General features: G+C 61.2%; 1 protein-coding gene across 1 annotated transcript; it reads left to right on the forward strand.

Annotated features, from left to right (window-relative positions):
• Positions 1-462: 462 nt before the first annotated feature.
• ITIH4 (inter-alpha-trypsin inhibitor heavy chain 4) lies at positions 463-15,122 on the forward strand. Its single transcript, XM_057486521.1, has 23 exons — positions 463-618; positions 1,601-1,761; positions 3,647-3,751; positions 3,862-4,024; positions 4,153-4,263; positions 4,737-4,865; positions 5,524-5,640; positions 5,898-6,066; positions 6,141-6,266; positions 6,446-6,627; positions 6,722-6,907; positions 8,785-8,921; positions 9,170-9,324; positions 9,582-9,608; positions 10,085-10,138; positions 10,353-10,481; positions 11,002-11,064; positions 11,278-11,304; positions 11,387-11,500; positions 12,486-12,660; positions 14,133-14,287; positions 14,417-14,513; positions 14,919-15,122. The coding sequence occupies exons 1-23, from the start codon at positions 529-531 to the stop codon at positions 14,986-14,988; spliced, it is 2,742 nt and encodes a 913-aa protein (XP_057342504.1). The 5' UTR covers positions 463-528; the 3' UTR covers positions 14,989-15,122.
• Positions 15,123-18,420: the final 3,298 nt, after the last annotated feature.

An 18,420-nucleotide genomic window follows, 5' to 3' on the forward strand; every position in this document is an offset into this window, starting at 1 on the left:
GAGGGGACCTGGGCACAGCCTCTTTCACACCAGCATTAAGGCACATCCACCCTTTGTTCGCCCACTCAGACACCCCAAGGCTGTGCAGGGCCTTAAGGGCCCCCACTGCCCAGTCACTCCAACCTGGCCTCCAGGCCCGCTTCCTCCCAGAAGCCTCCAGGCCCTCCCCGTTTCCCCCAGGCTGGGCTTATGGAGAGCCTGCTGGTCGCTGCCAGGACCTCCACCCTTGGGAGCCTGGTGGAAGACTGGGCTGAGGGCTGGTGGCCTGGGAAGATTCTGGGCCTTGGAGGAGGGCCCCAGCACCCAGCTGCCACCCGAGCCTGCCTTTCCTCAGTCACGTCCCTGTCCCCAGCCAAGGTCCACAGGGCATTCGGTCTGCCTGCTTCTCTGAGGCCACTACAGGTTTTGGCTTGTAGATCCCCATTTCCCAGAACCTGCCCCCACAGGGGCGGGGCGGCGAGCAAACTATTAATTCATTCCCCACCTCCTCCCACGTTCAGACGCAGCCCGCCAGGCACCGGAGCCAAAATGAAGATCCCAAGCCCTGTCTGCACCTGTGGCACCGTGCTGACCCTGCTGTCCCTGCTCACGCTCTTCCAGACCACCATGGCCAGAAAGGTAGTGGGTGTCCCTCACTGTGTGTGCACCTGAGCGCAAGTGGTGTGAACCGCCAAGGAGGAGAGCCTCTGTGTGCGGGTGTAGAAGGTATAAGTGGCCGTGCATCAGTGTGTGCAAAGAAATGGTGCTGACCAGCCACCAGGCACCACCCCGAGGGCTTTAGGGATATTCTCCCATTTAATAGAAGGGTTCATCGGGTTTTACAGATGAGGAAAAGCAGGTTAGCAAGTCAGTTATACTTTCTATGTATCAGTTTCCTCATCTGTAAAGCAGGGTAAAAATAAAAGCTATAGAGAGGTCCTGGGGTTTCTGAAGATCAGACCTGTAAGACCTGTAAAGAGCTTAGCGTGGTGCCTGCCGTGCAGCAGACACGCAGGTCTGTGCTGAACTGCGTGTGCAGCTGCGCAGAGCTGGTGAGGACCACAGAGCATCTGCCCGAGGGACCCCCCGCTGTGGGGATGTGGGGGGCACCTGGGGGGATCCACATGCAGGGAAAAGGTAGCAAATAGGAAGCTTCCCAGCCCATAGAGACTGGGCCCTCTGTACCTCCAAACTCTCGCCGACCCATAGGCCCCTGGTGGGAGACTGGGAGCTGTTCCCTGTTCCCACAAAGGCTGAGGTCACCAGAAATCAAAGGACTTCATCCTGCCCTTTCACCCGGCAGAACTAAGACAGCGTTTGAAGCTGCTCGACCCACCAGGGCCCTCTGCCTGAGGATGAGCGACAGCCCCTCTGAGACACATGGAGCTCAGGCTCCACCACGCCCTCCCTGCATGCTGGCTGTCTTGGGTGGGGCCCCCAAGGAGCAAGACGAATGTGCCCCCTGCTCCCCACAGCATAGGGTGGGGAATGAAGCACGCAGCTGCCTCTAGCTCGAGGCGTTCACCTAAGGATCGGACCAAGTCAGGGCCTGCTCTTGAAGAGTGTGGCCCCTAGAAGGGGTGGCATTGAAACAACCCCACCTCCTCCTCCTCCGCTGTAGAATGACATCGACATCTACAGCCTCACAGTGGACTCCAAGGTCTCGTCCAGATTTGCCCACACAGTGGTCACCAGCAGAGTCGTCAACAGGGCCGACACTGTGCAGGAGGCCACGTTCCAGATGGAGCTGCCCCAGAGAGCCTTCATCACCAACTTCTCCATGTAGGTGCCCCCTGCCCTCCTCCTCAGGCCCCTCCACAACCCAGCACTGTGCCACCATCTCCCCAGTGCCCTCTTACTGATGGGAGAGGTGCCAGGATGTGTGCCTAAGGTGTGCGCTCTACCTGTAGGCAATACAGGGAGCCAGAGGCTCTACCCAGAACCTCTGTGCTTCTCAGAGACGTTTCCATCCCTCCCTCCGTGCCTCCATCCATCCATCCCTCTTTCCATACATCTGTTCTTCCTGTCATCCATCCATCCCTCCAGCATCCCTAGTGCTGCCTGGGTGACATGTGGGAACTACAACATTTTTATCTGCCCACAAGGAGTACAGACTTGGGACATCCTGAGGCCAGGCCGAGGCAGGAAGGGATCACCAAAAGGCAGATTACAGCGCAGAATGCGGACACCATACCCCTGGGCTTCCCCACAGTGGAGCCATGCCTCGAGGAGGGGACCTCCTTGTCACGGGAAGTTCTCAGCCAGGCTGTCTCCCAGCCCCGAACCAGGATACCGCAGAGGGCTCTCCTGCCCTGGGTCTGAGGCCCCTGGGGACTCTGGGGACTGTGTGAGCTGTGACAGTCCCCATCCTGTCCTCTGCTGTCCTCCCCCACCTTCCCGACTTGGTTTTGCAATGTTTGCTGAGCCCAAGAGCTCTCTGCCCCCTGGCCTGGCAGGAGAGGCCGTGATTGAGGACAGGCCAGAGGGAGGGGGAGGGGAGGGGCAGGGAGCAAGTGTATCTCAGGCAGGGTCCCCAGAGTACTCTGGGGCCTCTACAGTACTGTCCCCTCTGCCTGCCCCTCTGGGCTGGGCCAGGGCCTGAACTGCCCAACTTACAGTGGGTATATCCACATGGATGCCAAGGCCAGTACACCCATTGCATCTGCAGAGCCCAGGACTGGCACCCCTCTCTGGGCCCAGATCTTGTTGCTCATGAGATAGGGATGCAGGGGGCAGGGTGCCCCACTCTCTGAGTTGGCTGGGAGCCCCAGCTGGACATCTGGGAGGTGGAGCCCTGTGCCCACGCACCAGCTCCCTCCCCTGCCCAAAGTTAAACTATGACCAGAAAGGTCAGGGAGGTGTGGAGGAGGGGCACCCCGTCCTGGCGGCCTAGCTGCCCCCTCCCCGCCCACCCCTGCATGCTCCTGCCCTTGCACACCTGCCCTGGATGGAGTCAGTGTTTGCCTGATACATCCCTAGTGACCCATGGGTTCTGGAGTAGGCGTTTCCCCTCCAGAGAAACACCCCAGCAGTTCTTTCTCAGTCCCAAAAATGGCCACAGGGCTTGTGTTCACACCCCTAGGCATCCCATTCACCAGGTGTCAGAAATCTTCTTCCCCAGAGGCCCACCTCTCTGCAGAGCGCCCTGCCCCGTGGTGGTGGGAAGAGGCGACAGCCCCAGGAGGAGGCCTCAGAGCCTGCCAGCTCCGTGTCTCCCACCAGCCTGGGGGCCCTGCACCTCCTGCCCCCTCAGTCTGCTCTACACAGCCGGACACCCAGCTGAGCATAGCAAGCCTCCAAAAGCTCTCGCTAGGGACCCCCTGTGTCCTTCGGAATGGTCTGTGGGGTAGAAGGGGGAGGGAGGCCCGCACTGAGCTCAGCCTCACCTGCTCTGCACCTTCCATCCCTGTCTGCTCCGAAAAGCACGTGCTCACCAACACCCTGCACGCCTTGGGTAGGTGGAGGCCTGGCATGCTTGGCAGAGGCCTCCCAGCCTCATCTGGTGTACTGTCTGGTGTACACAGTAGGTACAACATAATTTGGTCAGGCAAAGACAGGAGTCACTCTTTCAAGAGGCCCACCAAGTCCAGAGAGGCTCTCTGGAGGAGGTGGAATTGAGTGGGCCACCCCCACTGGGCTCTGCACAACTCCCACCCTTCTGCCCCAGGATCGTCGAAGGTGTGACCTACCCAGGGCACATCAAGGAGAAGGCTGTAGCCCAGGAGCAGTACAGCGCGGCCGTGGCCAGGGGGGAGAGTGCGGGCCTTGTCAAGTGAGCCAGAGACGGCGGGGGGCCCCTGGGGGGCGGGGCCGGGCCCCCTGTCTTCAGCCCTTTAGCCGGCTCCCACCTCGAGGGGCAGACCTGACGCTCACCTCCCGCAGGACCTCTGGGAGGAAGATGGAGGAGTTCCACGTGTCGGTCAGTGTGGCTCCTGCTGCCAAGGTCACCTTCGAGCTGGTGTATGAGGAGCTGCTCAGGCGGCAGCTGGGAGTGTATGAGCTGCTGCTTAAAATCCAGCCTCAGCAGCTGGTCAAGCACCTGCAGGTGTGTGGCGCTGCCTCCTCCCTGGAGGCCTCCTGGGACGATCTTCTCTGTTGAGGGCTGCCCCTCCTTCCCACATGAGGCCCAGCCCCAGCTCCTGGCTGACCCAGTGACCCACTTCTTGCCTCCAGATGGACATTCACATCTTTGAGCCTCAGGGCATCAGCTTTTTGGAGGCAAAGAGCACGTTCATGACCAACGAACTGGCAGAAGCCCTCACCATCGTGCAGAATGAGACCAAGGTAAGCCTACCATGGCGGTCGGGGGACGCTGCCAAGGCGCCTGTCTGCAGGTCAGCCCTGTACTTCCAGAGCAGGACAACTGGGCAGAATCACTGAGCTGGAGGGACCTCGGCGGTCTCTGTGTCCATGATGTCATTTGGCAGATGGAGGGGCAAGGCCTAGAGAAGGACCTTGAGATCAGGGGAGAAGGACTTGAACAGGAGACTGACATGAGGGTCCTGAGAGGCAGAGAGAGCTGGATCGTTCACATCCTGAGCCCAGCCTCTGCCTGCGTGGCTGCAGGAGCTGGGGGTGCACACCCACACCCACTTCGCTGTGTGGGGGCCGTCTCTCTGACAGCTCTGTGTGAGAGGAAGTTCCCTGGAATTTGAGCCAAAGCTGCACCTTGGAAGTCTTACTTCAGAGGGGATGGGGGCATTGTTGGTAGGGCCTCACTGCCCCTCCGGGCCTCAACCCTCCCGTTGTTTCTCCAGGCTCACATCCGATTCAAGCCTACGCTCTCGCAGCAGCAGAGGTCGCCAGAGCAGCAAGAGACAGTCCTGAATGGCGACTTCACAGTCCACTATGATGTGAACCGGACTCACTCGGGGGGCTCCATCCAGGTGTGAGCTCCAGACGAGAGTAGGGCAACCAGGAAATCCACCCATGCTCAAGGACCTGAGCTTGGTGTTCTAGAAGGAAAGACAAAATCAACTGCCTTTACTTACCAGTGTGTGCCAGGGGCAGCACAGGTGGGAGGGAGGCAGTTCAGTTGTGTTGTCCTTGAAACAGCTCTTTCACAGGCAAGAAAGGCTTGTCTCTGCTGAGGAGCTGCCCTGTAGGGTTTCCCTCATTGCCGTGGCTGCTAGGAGGCTCACAGCTCAGTTTTCTGCTCAGTTGCTTCTTTCACACAAGTTTCCAGCATCACTGTGCTTCCCCTTTACTCTTTTGATGGACCTTGTTTTTAGAGTCTTCACTCTTTCAATGGATCTCAAGTTTATTATGTTCTGCATCTTTTAGCACAAGTTGCCTCAAATTCTAAAACAAACAGGAGGTAGAGTGGGGGTAGAGGTTTAGTGGGTGATGCATGAACGGGGAAGGCAAGACAGGGGCTGGTCTGAGCCCTAAAAGATGGTGAGGATTTGGGGAGGTTGATGCGGGCAGAAGTGGACAGGCTGGAATGAGGAGAGCATCAGAGCCTAGGGCTTCAGGTGGGGCAGCCGGCCGGGGGCGGGCAGGCCTGTGGCTCTCCTCACCTGCTTCCATCTGTCTGGGTCACAGATTGAGAATGGCTACTTCGTGCACTACTTTGCCCCCGAGGGCCTGCCAGCAATACCCAAGAACGTGATCTTTGTCATTGACAAGAGCGGCTCCATGAGGGGAAGGAAGATCCAGCAGGTGGGTGACATGGGCCAAGCACGACCCTGAAAACTCCCAGACGCCGCCCACCATAGGTCCACCCCAGAGGCAGACCCTCCCTTCTCCATCTTCCCACGACGTGGTGAGGACTGGTCAGAGTCTGGGGCAAGTACCACCCCAGAGCCCTCACCCTGTCCCCACTCCAGATGCAAGCTGAGGGGTGCTAGCCAAGGGCATGCTAGCCCCCAGGGAGGCCCCCCCGAAACACCTACGTGGTGTCCCCTTCCCTTGACCAGACCCGGGAAGCCCTCATCAAGATCCTGGACGACCTCAGCCCCAACGACCAGTTCAACCTTGTGAGCTTCAGCTGGGAAGCCACCCAGTGGAGGCCCTTGCTGGTGCCAGCCTCGGCTGAGAACGTGAAGCAGGCCAGGAGCTACGCGGCCAGCATCGAGGCCCAGGGAGGTGAGTGCCTCTGCGGCCCTCGTGCAGCCCTCGGGCACTGACTGGGGGCCGCCCTGACAGCGTGTGCCCGTCAGGGACAAACATCAACGATGCGATGCTGATGGCCGTGCAGCTGCTGGAGAGCGCCACCCGGGCGGAGCTGCTGTCCTCGGGGAGCGTGTCCCTCATCATCCTGCTCACTGACGGCGACCCCACGGCTGGTGAGGGCGCGCCCGCGGCTCCGGGGCCTGCCGCCTTTGGGAGCAGCTGGGACCCTGCCCGGCTCGCTGCGGGACCCGGGGCAGGGAGGGTGGCTGGGAGGTCGCTCCCCCTCCGAGGTTGCAGAAGTTTCCATCACGTGTCACTGTTTTCTCACCCACTTCCCAACCCCCGGTCCCAGGGGAGACCAACCCCAAGAAGATCCAGAAGAACGTGCAGGAAGCTATAAGTGGTCAGTACAGCCTCTTTTGCCTGGGCTTCGGCTTTGATGTCAGCTATGCCTTCCTGGAGAAGCTGGCCTTGGAAAACGGCGGCCTGGCTCGTCGCATCTACGAGGACTCGGACTCCGCCCTGCAGCTGCAGGTGCCCATGTGCCCCCGGCGGGTTGCGTGGGTGAGGGTCAGTACAGAGGGTGGGCACACTCCGCCTGGCCCTAATGACAACCCCCACCCTGCAGGACTTCTACCAGGAGGTGGCCAACCCGCTGCTGACCTCAGTGACCTTCGAGTACCCAAAAAACACAGTGGAGGAAGTCACACAGAACAACTTCCGGCTGCTCTTCAAGGGCTCCGAGATGGTGGTGGCTGGGAAGCTGGGGGAGCAGAGCCCTGATGTGCTCGCAGCCACAGTCAGCGGGCAGCTTGTGAGTGTGGGCGGCCATCCTGCAGGGCACGGGCAGAGGCCTGGTTCAAACCCCAGCCCTGCTGGGTTCCAGCTGGTTGACCTTGGGCAGGTCACAAAGTGCCCTCTGCCACTTACGGACGACGCTCAGCAGCCGGTCTGGGCTGCCGCCCTGCCCTTCCTGATGTTCCTGGCATCCCCATCCTCATTCTGCCCTCGGGGGTTGCAGCTGGGCAGGGAGGGCTGTTCCCATTTCACAGGTGAGCAGACCGAGGTCCAGGCAGGGCAGGACCGGGGCCCCACTGCAGCAGAGTCAGGAGCCCATTTGCCCCACGGTGCCCCATCCTTGCCCAGCCTTCCCTGCCTCTGTGCCACGGGAGGCCCTGTCGTTCCACAAAGAGAAACAGCACCTGCCCTGCGTCAGGTCCTTCTCTGTGCCCTCACAGGGGACACGGGGTAAATCATCACCCAGGCAAGGGGGTAGGGGCTGGGGTGTCCCTGACAGGAAATCTCGGAGGCCCGGGGGCAGCCCGGGGAGCTCCAGCCTGGCCTGGCGATCAGGCAGTGCTGCCCGGAGGAGTCTCAGCTGAGATGAGGGATGAGTAGAGGCAGCAGAGGCCGTGTGGGGAAGCGATGGAGGGATGTTCCAAGCTGGCAAGGCGGGCGGGCAGGGGGTACCCAGGCCCTCGTTCAGGCGCAGCCACATGGCATGAGGGACAGCCTACCCTGTGGCCAGCCTGCCTGGTTTCAAACCCAGCTCTGCCACCTCCCCGAGGTGAGACCCGGGGTGGGTCTCTTCACCCCCCATGCTTCGATTTCCTCCTTTGTAAAGTGACAATAGGTCACCTTACCCGCCTAATAAGGCCGCTGTGGGGCTTAACATCTGGCCCCGTGTAAACACCCCAAACATGTTAGCTGCTCGTAGTACCCTCTAGGACGGGGGTTCCCAAAGTGAGGAACCTACGGTGATTTGGGGTAGTTCACAAACATGTCATAGTTATTTTTATGTGTCTTCTGAAAGATACAGTGTGAACCCCAGACCTAAGATTTCAGTCATTGCTGGGGACAAGACTAAGTAAAGAGTGTTTTACTCCATTTGAAGTTCATTTAAGGAAAAGCATCAAACAAATAGCTGTACATGTGGACAGGGCAAAGTCCGTACAGGTGGCCAGCGTGTGACCCAGCCCAGGGAAGCCCGGCTCCGGGTGAGAGGCAGGAGGGCAGCCCCAGCAGTGCTGGCTGGGCCCCGTCCACACGGCTGCCATGGTGTCTGGCTGCCACGGGAGCGGGGCTGGGAGAGGGCTGGGGTTCCTCCGCGCCGGGGGTGCTTCGCAGGCTGCAGGCCAGGTCAGCCTGAGACAGAAGGCCCCTCCCTGGGAAGGAAGCCACCGTCCACTGGGGCTTGGACACAGGCCACGGTGCCCATCGCCCACAGAGGGCTCCACTCGGGCAGGGTAGGTAGAGCCCCAGACCTGCCCAGGGCCATGACCCCCGAGTTCTCGTCTCAACTCTGCCGGTGACTGCAGGGCAAGGCCCTTCCCTCTCAGGCCCCCAGGCCTCCATCTTGGGGGACCGTCTCTGCTCCATCTGCAGGTGCAGACCTCTCTGCCCTGGCCTGGGGTCCAGCCCTCTCTCCCAGAGGGCCTTCTGGCCTGGGCTCCTGGCTCCACGCGTGCTGCGTCACGTCTCGTATCTCCTTTACCTCCTCATCCTGGGAGGCTCTGGGGCTGAGCCTGCCCCCCACCCCCACCTCTGTGCCGAGGGCACGCGGGCCTCGCAGCAGGCGCCTGGGGCCTGACCCAGCTCCAAGCAGGTTTCCGGTGTGAGTGCCCAGAAGCGCGAGGCCGTGTGTGGACGCCAGGCCCTCACTGCTCCTGCCCTGCCGGCCTCTCTTTCCAGCACATGCAGAACATCACCTTCCAGACGGAGTCCAGCGCGGCGGCGGCGGCGGAGTTCCAGAGCCCCAAGTACATCTTCCACGGCTTCATGGAGAGACTCTGGGCGTACCTGACCATCCAGCAGCTGCTGGAGCAAATGTGGGTCGCCCACACCCTCAAGGGCCCACTGGCGCGGCCGCGCAGCCTCGGGACCGCCTCGAGCCCGCCGTGGTGGGGCGGGCGCCGCTGGCACAAGGCAGCTCCTGGGCCTAGAGACGGGGGCTGTGGTACCGTGTCTGAACCACAGACTTCCTGCGGGAACCCCCCAGAGGCTCGGGGAGGGAGGGGGAGTCCGACTGGGCGTCTGGGGACCCGCGGAGCCTCTGATGTCCTCCGTCCGTCCGCAGGGTTTCTGCGTCAGATGCCGAGAAGCCGGCCCTCGAGACCCGAGCTCTGAGCTTGTCGCTCAACTACAGCTTTGTCACTCCCCTCACGTCCATGGTGGTCACCAAACCTGAAGGCCAAGAACAGTCTCAGGTTGCTGAGAAGCCCGTGGAAGCAGGTGGGTGTGAAAGCTCTCAGCCGCCTTGACAGCTGAGCTTCGACCCAGCATTCTCCCCAGCCTCTCCCCCACGTGCCCCCCGGGACCCCAGCCCTGCCACCCCAGCCTGGCAGCTGGTCCCCGTTCACTGGGGAGGATGCCGAGCCCTGAGCTCCCTGCAGGGGCTGGGGGGCGAGGCCAGACAGAGGCACTTCCTGGGCATCCAGACCACCCTGACAGCGTCTCTCTTTCTTTCTCTGTCTTTTTGTTTTATCCAGAAAACAAACACAGGAATGTCCACTCAGGTAAGGGACTGATAGCCTCAAGGTCTGGCCTGGGTGGCGTTGGCTGACGCAGGCCTAGGGCGCCATTCCGGGACACAGTCGCTGGCCAGGGCCGAGCTCACTCAGCCCTGCTGCCGGGAGGGGGCGTCCTCTGCCCGGGCACTCTGGTGCGTTCAGTCACCAGTTCCCTTACTGGCTGCCACTCCAGCCCTGTCCTGGGCACGAGGGACATGGTCCCCATCCAGTTGGGGGTCCCAGAAAGGTGTGTCTAAGAGGCAAACTAAGGTCTCTGATTTCCAGGTCACCCCCTCTTTAGAACACCTGTCACGGGAGACAGAATTTCGAGACTAATAGGTAGTGAAGGGGGAGAGGGGCCGGGGTGCGGGGCTCAACAGACCTTGGCCCTGACCACAGATCGAGCTCTGCCCCGGCTGTGGGGAAGTGATTTTCCTGGCTGGTGGCAGGGCTGGCACTCAAGTTCAAGTATGTCTGATTAGGAGGTGGCTATCCAGACCCTCTCATGCCTGGAAGAAGTCTCTTCAGAGGACAAGGTACTTGAGGGGCACTGGGAGGGGCGGGGGTGCTGATATCCCAGCAGGGTGGAGGTCAAATTCCGGCTTGGGGGAGAGGCTCCCGGAGGGCCGGCGTCAGGGAGCCCTCCGCCCTCTCTGCGCCCCAATCCTGGCGGGGGGCGGTCCTAGAGCCCCAGCTGGGAGGAGCCTGACGCTGCTTGAGGGAGAGCTGCATGTGCCAACTTCCCCAAAGCTGGGGCCTCCAGGAGTCTGCCCAGCTTCCCAGCGAGATTCGTACCAGGACCTCTCCATCCTCCTCCTCGTCCTCCTTATCTATACCACCCCAAGACCGGGACACCGCAGCTACCAGAGAGGCTGTTAGGTAGGTCACCTTCTGGCCCCCCAGGGGTAGTGTCCCCAGGATGGCCATTAAACCTGCCCATCTTGCTGGATGAGATAAAGCACCAAGCCCAGGGCAGGACCCAGGCCCAGGAGAGCCGCTCAAGGGCCCGGCACTGAGCAGTGTGTCCTTTATTGTCACTGAACCAGAGGATTCATTACACTCTGAATGCTGGCTCAGGGTGGAACCTTCTAGAAAGAGGTTTCCTCCACTCCCAAAGCTAATAGGGTCCCTTGAGCTGTTTCCAGTCTCCAAGTCTGGACTCAGAAGCAGCCACAAAGCCAGGCTGGACCCTGTCTCTACAGCATTTTCCCTAATAGCATGCTTCTCTGTTTGCAAATCTGTGCAAAAGCTCTTTTAGGTTGGGAGTGTGTGGGAGGGGTTGTGGGACTGGGACTTGGTGGGTAGCAGGTGGTGGTGATGAGTGGAGGGTGTGCCGACTGCCCTGAGCCCTGACTGCCTCTTCCTCTTCTGTTTCTTGCTCTTCCTAAACGAACACCAGTTTCGGTGCCATCAGTCCCCGTGGTTCCTGAACTGTTTCTTGAAGCGGATTTAAAAACCAAAGGTGCCCGCCAGGCCAGAGCCCCTGAAGTGGATCTGGCCCTCTAGCAGGGAGATTTGGGGGAGGGATGCCCTGGGGGTCTCTGCAAACCTGTCACATGGGTTTCACCGTGATGAAGGGGAGAGGGGAGCCCCGGCCACATTTCCTGCCACTCCATCCCTCAGTACTCCTGGCCCCCAGGGAGGGGCTGCCTAACCCCAAATTGTCTTCTTTCAGAAACAGCAATGACACCCCTGCCCCCAGGTAAGTCTCCAGCACGCCCCCACAGCCCCCCGCCCCTGCCCAGAGCCTGTCCCGCATCCAGGAACTGTGTCTACTGCCCCAGTCATCGAGTCTCCCCCTGTCATCCTGCTGCTGCCGGGATGGATCCTGGACCGGCTGTGCGTGGACCTCAGGCACTCCCAGCAGCCGCTGAGCCTGCTCTCAGACCCCGACCAAGGTGAGGGGCGCACCCCTGCCACCCCTCCAGGGAGACTCAGGCGCCACTCATTCACGACTTACTGCCCGGAAACGACGACGGGACCCCTGCCCCCAAAGATGCAGGGAGAGGCCACACCCTGTGCGGGCCCGCTGCAGACTGTGGCATGGTCACGAGCACCGACATTTGCACCCTACAGCCCCCAGACCTTGCACTGGGCCCTCCAGGGTGACCGGTTGTGGGGTTGCCCAGGCACTGCCGTGCAGAGACAGACAGAGCACAGATAAGCACAGTGGCCTGTGGTCAGTGCCCAGAGCGATGTGGAGACAGAGGAGGAGACGAGAGCTGTCTGAGGGCCAGGGGAGGTTGACAGGGTCATGGAGTGGCTGGGCCTTGGCAGGCAAGTGGGGTCCACCAGGCAAGAAAGGGCCCCAGAATCGCCACGGGACGATGGAGCGGGTGGGGTGCTGGCCCAGCCTGCCCCCAGTCCCAGAAGGCCTTGCTGGTTGAACTGAGGTGTCAGCTCAGAGGTGGGGATGCCCAGCACGCGAGGTGTACGGCGCCTGCAGAGCACCTCAGAGTCAGCAGCCATCGCGGCTCCTTCGTGCCTCCCCAACGCACACGGCCTCCCACTGCAGGCCAGGCCTGGAGTCTGCTCCCGAGGGGGTGACCCCAGCTTTCCATCCCACTCTGCCCCATGACCCCTAGCTCAGGGCCAGACCGCTGCAGGGCTTTATGGACGTTTACTGACTTCAGACGAGATCTCCCCTCTCAGAGGGCTCCTCTCGAGGGGGCCGTCACTGAGGGCTGGGGAGCCTTCCAAAGCCACAGGAAGCCAAGGATGAGTGGAGAGCTGGTGGGACACAGCCTGCGGGGTGAAGGGGTGCTGGGGAGAGGGGCGAGGAGGTGAGTTGGTGAAGAGTGGCTCTGGGGCGTGTGATGAGGGAGGACCCCTTCGGGCCTGTGCCCAGCTGCAGCCACAGCTTTGACCTCTCTGCCCTCTCAGGGGTCAAGGTGACCGGCCAGTATGAGATGAGCAAGGCCCAGTTTGCGTGGATCGAGGTGACCTTCAAGAACCCCCAGCTACAGGTCCGCGCAACCCCTGAGCACGTGGTGGTGACCCAGGACAAAAGAAACTCTGCATACAAGTGGAAGGAAACGCTGTTCTTGGTGATGCCCGGGTAAGCCCCAGGCTGAGTCCCAGCAGTAACCGCTCAGGCGGGGTTAGCTGGTGACGGCGGCGAGCCCAGGGCCCCGGGTCATGCGTGCATGCTCTGCAGTGGGCTGTACCCACAGGAGGGCAAGCGGGCAGAGCCCTGCACCACACAGCCCCAGCTCTGGAGGGCACCCCAGGGTTGTCCCGGAGACCCGGCTGCCCTCACACCTAGCCCAGGTCACGCTCTCACGCAAGAGACAGTGTGGTTTGGGGCGACCTCTGCTGCCAATCCTGTGGGACCCTGGGCGGGCCACCTAGCCCCTCTGCTCCCTCACTCATAACTAGGGACAGCATCCCAGCCCTGGGCCCAAGGGTGAGGGGGAAGACCTGGGGCCCAGCGGACATGGCAGACAGCACTCTCTGTGCAGTGAGGCTGTGCTGACAGTGATGGGAACCTGGGGGCGCTGCCTGCCAGGGAGGTCATGGGTGTTGTTCTGGGCACTCTTTTGGGGCATCATGAGCAGAGGCACGTCCTCCTGGGGTCAAACACTGGGCAGCTGGTGGGAATGGAGGTGGGTAGTGGCCTCCTCTGAGTGGGGCTCCCCCACTGCGGAGCCTTCCAGAAGCAGCCCTCCAGCCCCAGAAGTCCCGGAAGTCCCTGGGGGCCAGGGCAGGGGCCGAGGCCTGGCCTGTGGGGAGCCGAGCCCCCTGCCCTCCACCACAGAGGCAGGCTTCCCCGACATTAAGGTTCTCCAAGCCCGAAAGCCTCCCACCTCATGAAAGATCTTCAGGTGTCCTGGTACCTGACAAATACACAAAGATCGACAGCATGTCTGCGCCTTAGCCACACATGCTAGACGATGAAATAAAGATTTCTATCAGTTGTAGGGAAAAAAAATCCCAATACTTGGATTCATAAAGAAAACAGCCCATGCGTCTTACACTGACTCAAGGGCGGGGTCCATTTAGGGCAGTTCCATTTAAAATAACCTTAGAATTACAGCAGAGTCCTACTCAACATGCTGCAAGGAGCCTGATACTCCTAAGAAAACCAGAACAGTAAGAATGTGAAAGATGAAGTGGAAAAGGAGGGATGGGATGAGCAGGGACTGGCCTCCAGGACGTCACCGCGCAGCGTCACGCTGACACCGGGAGGAAGCGGCGCTCGCCGTGAGCACAGAAGACGCAGGCGGATGTACGGAGAGCCACCGGTCACGTCACTCTAACCCGTGAGAACACAAACCTGAGAATCCAGAAGAAGAGACAGGAACCATTACTTCATTGCTGAGTAATACTGGGTCCGCCAGGAATCGTTAGGTCAGCGTCAGTCTTTGTTCACCAGTCAGGAGGCTGAAGCCCAGACCGTTGAAGAGACTGCCCATCCACGGCCACAGTGGGAATTCCTGGAAGCCACGGGCAGCCCCTGCGACTCCCGTGAGACCCCCGCAGGCGTCCCCACGCCCCGCTTCCTGCCCAGGACTCTGTGTTTCTCCACAGCCTAAAGATGACCATGGACAAGTCGGGACTCCTGCTGCTCAGCAGCCCAGACAAAGTGACCATTGGCCTGATGCTCTGGGATGGCCCTGGGGCGGGGCTCCGGCTCCTGCTGCGGGACACTGATCGCTTCTCCAGCCACGTCGGCGGGACCCTCGGTACGCTGCCCGTGGCTCAGGGCATCCCCGGGAGCGCCCTCTGCCTCCGAGCAGGCAGTGCCCGTCGTGTCCCAATCTCCCAGCCTCCTTCTGCCATTATCGCTCACTGACCCACCCTTTGCTTCTCAGGCCAGTTTTACCAGGACGTGCTCTGGGTGCCCCCAGTAGCAGCAGATGACAGCAAGCGAACACTGAGAGTTCAGGGGCATGACCATTCCGCCACCAGGTGATCAGCGCAAGCCGGGGTGGCGGCTGGGAGCCGGACCCTGAGGGACCCCGCTCCTCTGTCCCTGCTAGAGACAGTCAGGTGGAAGGCTGATGTCCTAGACATGACAGCGACCCCACAAAGGATGGTCCGCTCAGACCCACAGAAAACACACCAGCCCAGTGTTCAGTAGGGCTAACGGCGTCGGGGCAGTTGGATATGACCCCTGAACTCCCAGAGCCCTAGACCCTGGAGACCACACGTACCAGGGTCGCTGGGGTGATGGGCCTTGGCAGCTGTGCTGGAGGGCACCCTGCGGGCCCCGAGACTCCCCACCTCCACGTTCCTGTCCCCAGCCGTCTCTGTGCCCACCGCACTCAAGTTTGCTGACCTCCTGTCTGTCTGTCTGTCCTTCCTCCATCCCAGAGAGCTCAAGCTGGATTACCAAGAGGGGCTCCCGGGCACACGGATTTCCTGCTGGTCTGTGAAGCTGTAGTTCTGATGGGAGGCGTCACGGCTCCCCCGACACCACCCCACTGCACAGGCGGCTGCCCCCGTGGGGCCTGGACTGTGAGGGGAGGGGTGTTGCTGCCCATTACAAATAAAGAAAGGTGGTGTGTGTCAGGTGGACATCTCTGGTTGCATCAGCCAAATCCTAGTTCCTCAGAATTGCATCCGGGACACCTAGCATGTTGTCACATCAGAATCTTGGCAGCCCCTCAGAGGCCCACGGTCAGTAAGGCCCATTTAGAGCCCTCAGTCCTGTCCCTTCGCTTTATAAGCAGGGGAACCGATTTAAAGAGGTTAAAACCCCCATTTAAAATGTCCCAGCCACCCAGCCGGGGGCTTGGGGCACGAGAACATGGGAGCAGAGGTAGAGGAGGATGTATGGTTGCTTGGTCCATGGAACAGCTTTGACTCAAAAAACTGAGCAAACTGGGAAGGAGGACTTTGTAGGCTGATTCCCCAAAAGCCTTCAGGCCCCTTGCAAGGGTATTTGCAGGACATGATTTCCTTTTCACGTGTGCACTCAGGAGTAGGCCTGCCTGCTCACCGCCTTGGAAAGAAGCCAGCACGGGGAGGCAGAGGGCGCAGAGCCCAGGCCCTGGTCCCAGGAGGGAAGCAGGCGATTCCCAGAGCCAGACCCAGGCCCCCAACTCTGAATCCTGGACTGCTGAGGGTCCCTCCTCATGTACACACCCCAGGGTCAGGCACCCCAAAGATCCCAGCCAGTCCCTGCACAGGCAAGGAATACTTAAAAAGACACTTACAATTACTCCACCGACTTCTTAACAAATGACACAAGTCTTTGCCTTACAAATAAAAAGCATAAGGAATAAAACCTGAACCACGAGAACAAGAATAAGAGAAAAGAGCCGAGAAGGAGCTGCGTTCAGGCTGAGCCACCAGGGTAAGGAAGCTGCACGGCACAGTGCTTTGCTTCTGAGCTTCCTGGCAGCCAGGGTAAAGCAGAAGCAAACCAGATTACCTGGGAAAACATTTTTTTCCCAGCTCGAGCTCTGTAGGGTGTTGGCTGAATGGGTCTTCTCGAAGGGTCAGAGAAGAGGCTGGTGGGAAGGGTGTCAGCAGCAGGTTTGCAAGCACACAGGAACCGCTGGCTGGCTGGCTGGCTCGCCTGCTGAGGTTGGCTCAGAGGGGCTCAGACCTGAGCTTTGCGAGACAAGAGGGCAGTCCCGGGGTCCCCGTCGCCCTTACTGTGGGGTCAGCTCAGATATACCGGGTGAGACAGGGCCCACTCCACACTCGCCCCTCTGCACACCAACCCTGGGCAGGGCTGTGGGATTCGCACAGTAGCCGAGGGGTCCTGGGTGACTGTCCCGGCCAGCGGCTACAGGGCAGGGAGGCAGGCCATGCCCTTCGCTGCTCTGTTCACCCAGTGCTGCCCAGCACCTGCTTGTGTGAGGCACTGGGCTGAGGGCTGCAGGTACACTGGGCCCCAGGATAGACACTGCCTGTTGTGACGGCCACCACCCAGAGAATGACCAAGTGCCACAGGGAGCCAAAGGAGACATCCCCCTGGGGACTATCTGGGAAGGCTTCCTAGAAGTGGCATGCTTGGGGTTCAGTTCTGAAGAATAAGGAAAAGTTTCCAATGGAAAAGGAAGACGACACCAGGTCTGCAGCCAGGACGCTGAACCCAGTCGAGGGAAGGTGAAGGCAAGCAGTGTGGTGCCAGCGCCGGCCGTGTGCCCCTGGCCACAGCGCACAGCTTCTCTCCGGAAAGCCAGGGGCCTCCAGAGGCCACAAGCAGGGCCGTGTGGGCCTGGGGGAGGAGAGAGCCCACCTGGCTTTGCCCGTTGGCTGGGGACCTCCCACCCCTCTCCCCACCCACTGGGCCTGGCTGGGAGCCGGAAGGCAGGCGCCCGGGGAGCGTGGGGGGCCCGAGGGGGGACCCGAATGGTGCTGCCTCGGCACACCCCCACCTGGCCGGAGCTTTGGCACCATTCCTCAGATGTGGAACCCGCCCCCAGCGTGGCTGGTCTGAAGCTGCGCTGCCGCTCAGCAGCCCAGAACCGAGTCGCGGGCAGGGTCTGCCCGCCTTAGGGCCCCTCCCCAGGCCTGGCCCTTCTTGCCAGCCCCACCGGGCCTCTGCCGCAGCCACTCAAGCCGTGTCTCATGGGGCCCTCCCTGGGGCACGGACAGCCACCGGTCCGCAGGGGCCTCTCCCAGCCGCCTGGGCCGCCTCTGATGACCGTTTCCCCTGGACTGCCCTCCCCAGAGCCCTCTCCGGGCCCTCTGAGTGGCCCGGGAAGCACGGTTCTGGCTTGGGTGGGGCCCCAGGGTGAGAAGCAGGGGCAGTTCCTCAGAACCCACTCCAAGTCTCCCCCAGCCCCACCAGCACTCGCGACCCTCCGGCCTTGCTGTGGCCCCTGCTCTGCCATCAAGCAAGGCGCCCACTGCTTCCTTCAACGGGGTGGCTGCCCTCTGCCCAGCTCGTCCTAGCCCCTCAGGCAGAGGGAGGAGCCGGGGCAGGAAGCTTCCCCGGGCAGAACTGGAAGCGGCCGGTGTGTCTGGACCTGAGCGGCGGGGAGCACCTGAGGTGTGGGGCCGATGAAGCTGGAGGGGCCGTGGGTAGACCTGGGTGTTTGTCTCAAGAGCAACAGGTGGGAGTACCTCGTGTAGGGTTTCAGGCAGGCGGTGACGGCTCTGCCCTGCAGAAGCTCTCTCTGGAGCAGGGGCACCCAGGAAGGGGCAGCTGCAGTTGCCCGGGTGGGAGAGGGCCGACCAGGCTCAGAGCTCTCGGAGCCCCTTCTCGGGGACCCGCTGACCTCCCGCCCCTCCCAAGACTTATCATGGGGGCGGAGCAGGTGATCATCGTGAGGTGTGCTGGAGGGGCCCAGGGGTTCCTAGGCCAGCTGGAGGCAAACACGGAGCACGCATGCAAATAGAAACTGGGTCACGAAGCTGTGTGCCCCCAGATCCTGGCCCAGAATGTTGGGCTTATCTGCTGAGTGGATGGATGGATGCCTAGTGCATAGGTGGGTGGGTGGGTGAACGGATGTGCTGTTGGCTGGAGGGTGAGAGGCTGGGGATGGAGGGCTGAATGACATGCACAGTTGGCTGCCGGGGACCCTGCTCCGGAGCCGTAGAAGGACCTGAAGGCCTGAAAGTCCTGATAGGAGCCCCTTAGCCATGACCCCGGACTTTCCTACGATCCTCCTAGAATCCAATGCACTCAGTCCTTGCCAGCTTCTCGGGGCCCCTTTGTTCAGTCAGATCTCCATTGTTTTCTCCCCAAACCGTCATACACTGGATCCCGGAGTGCCACCCCAACCAGCCTGTCCCAGCCACACCGGCGGAGGGGCCAGGAAGTTGTGTTCTAGCGGCCGGCCCCTCCTTTGCGCTGCCTCGGGCCCCAGCTGCCTGTTCCCTGGCGCAGGGGCGCAGAGAGGCACACGGAGGCTCC

This window comes from Manis pentadactyla, chromosome 1, assembly GCF_030020395.1.
Source record: "Manis pentadactyla isolate mManPen7 chromosome 1, mManPen7.hap1, whole genome shotgun sequence".
NCBI classification, from domain to species: domain Eukaryota; kingdom Metazoa; phylum Chordata; class Mammalia; order Pholidota; family Manidae; genus Manis; species Manis pentadactyla.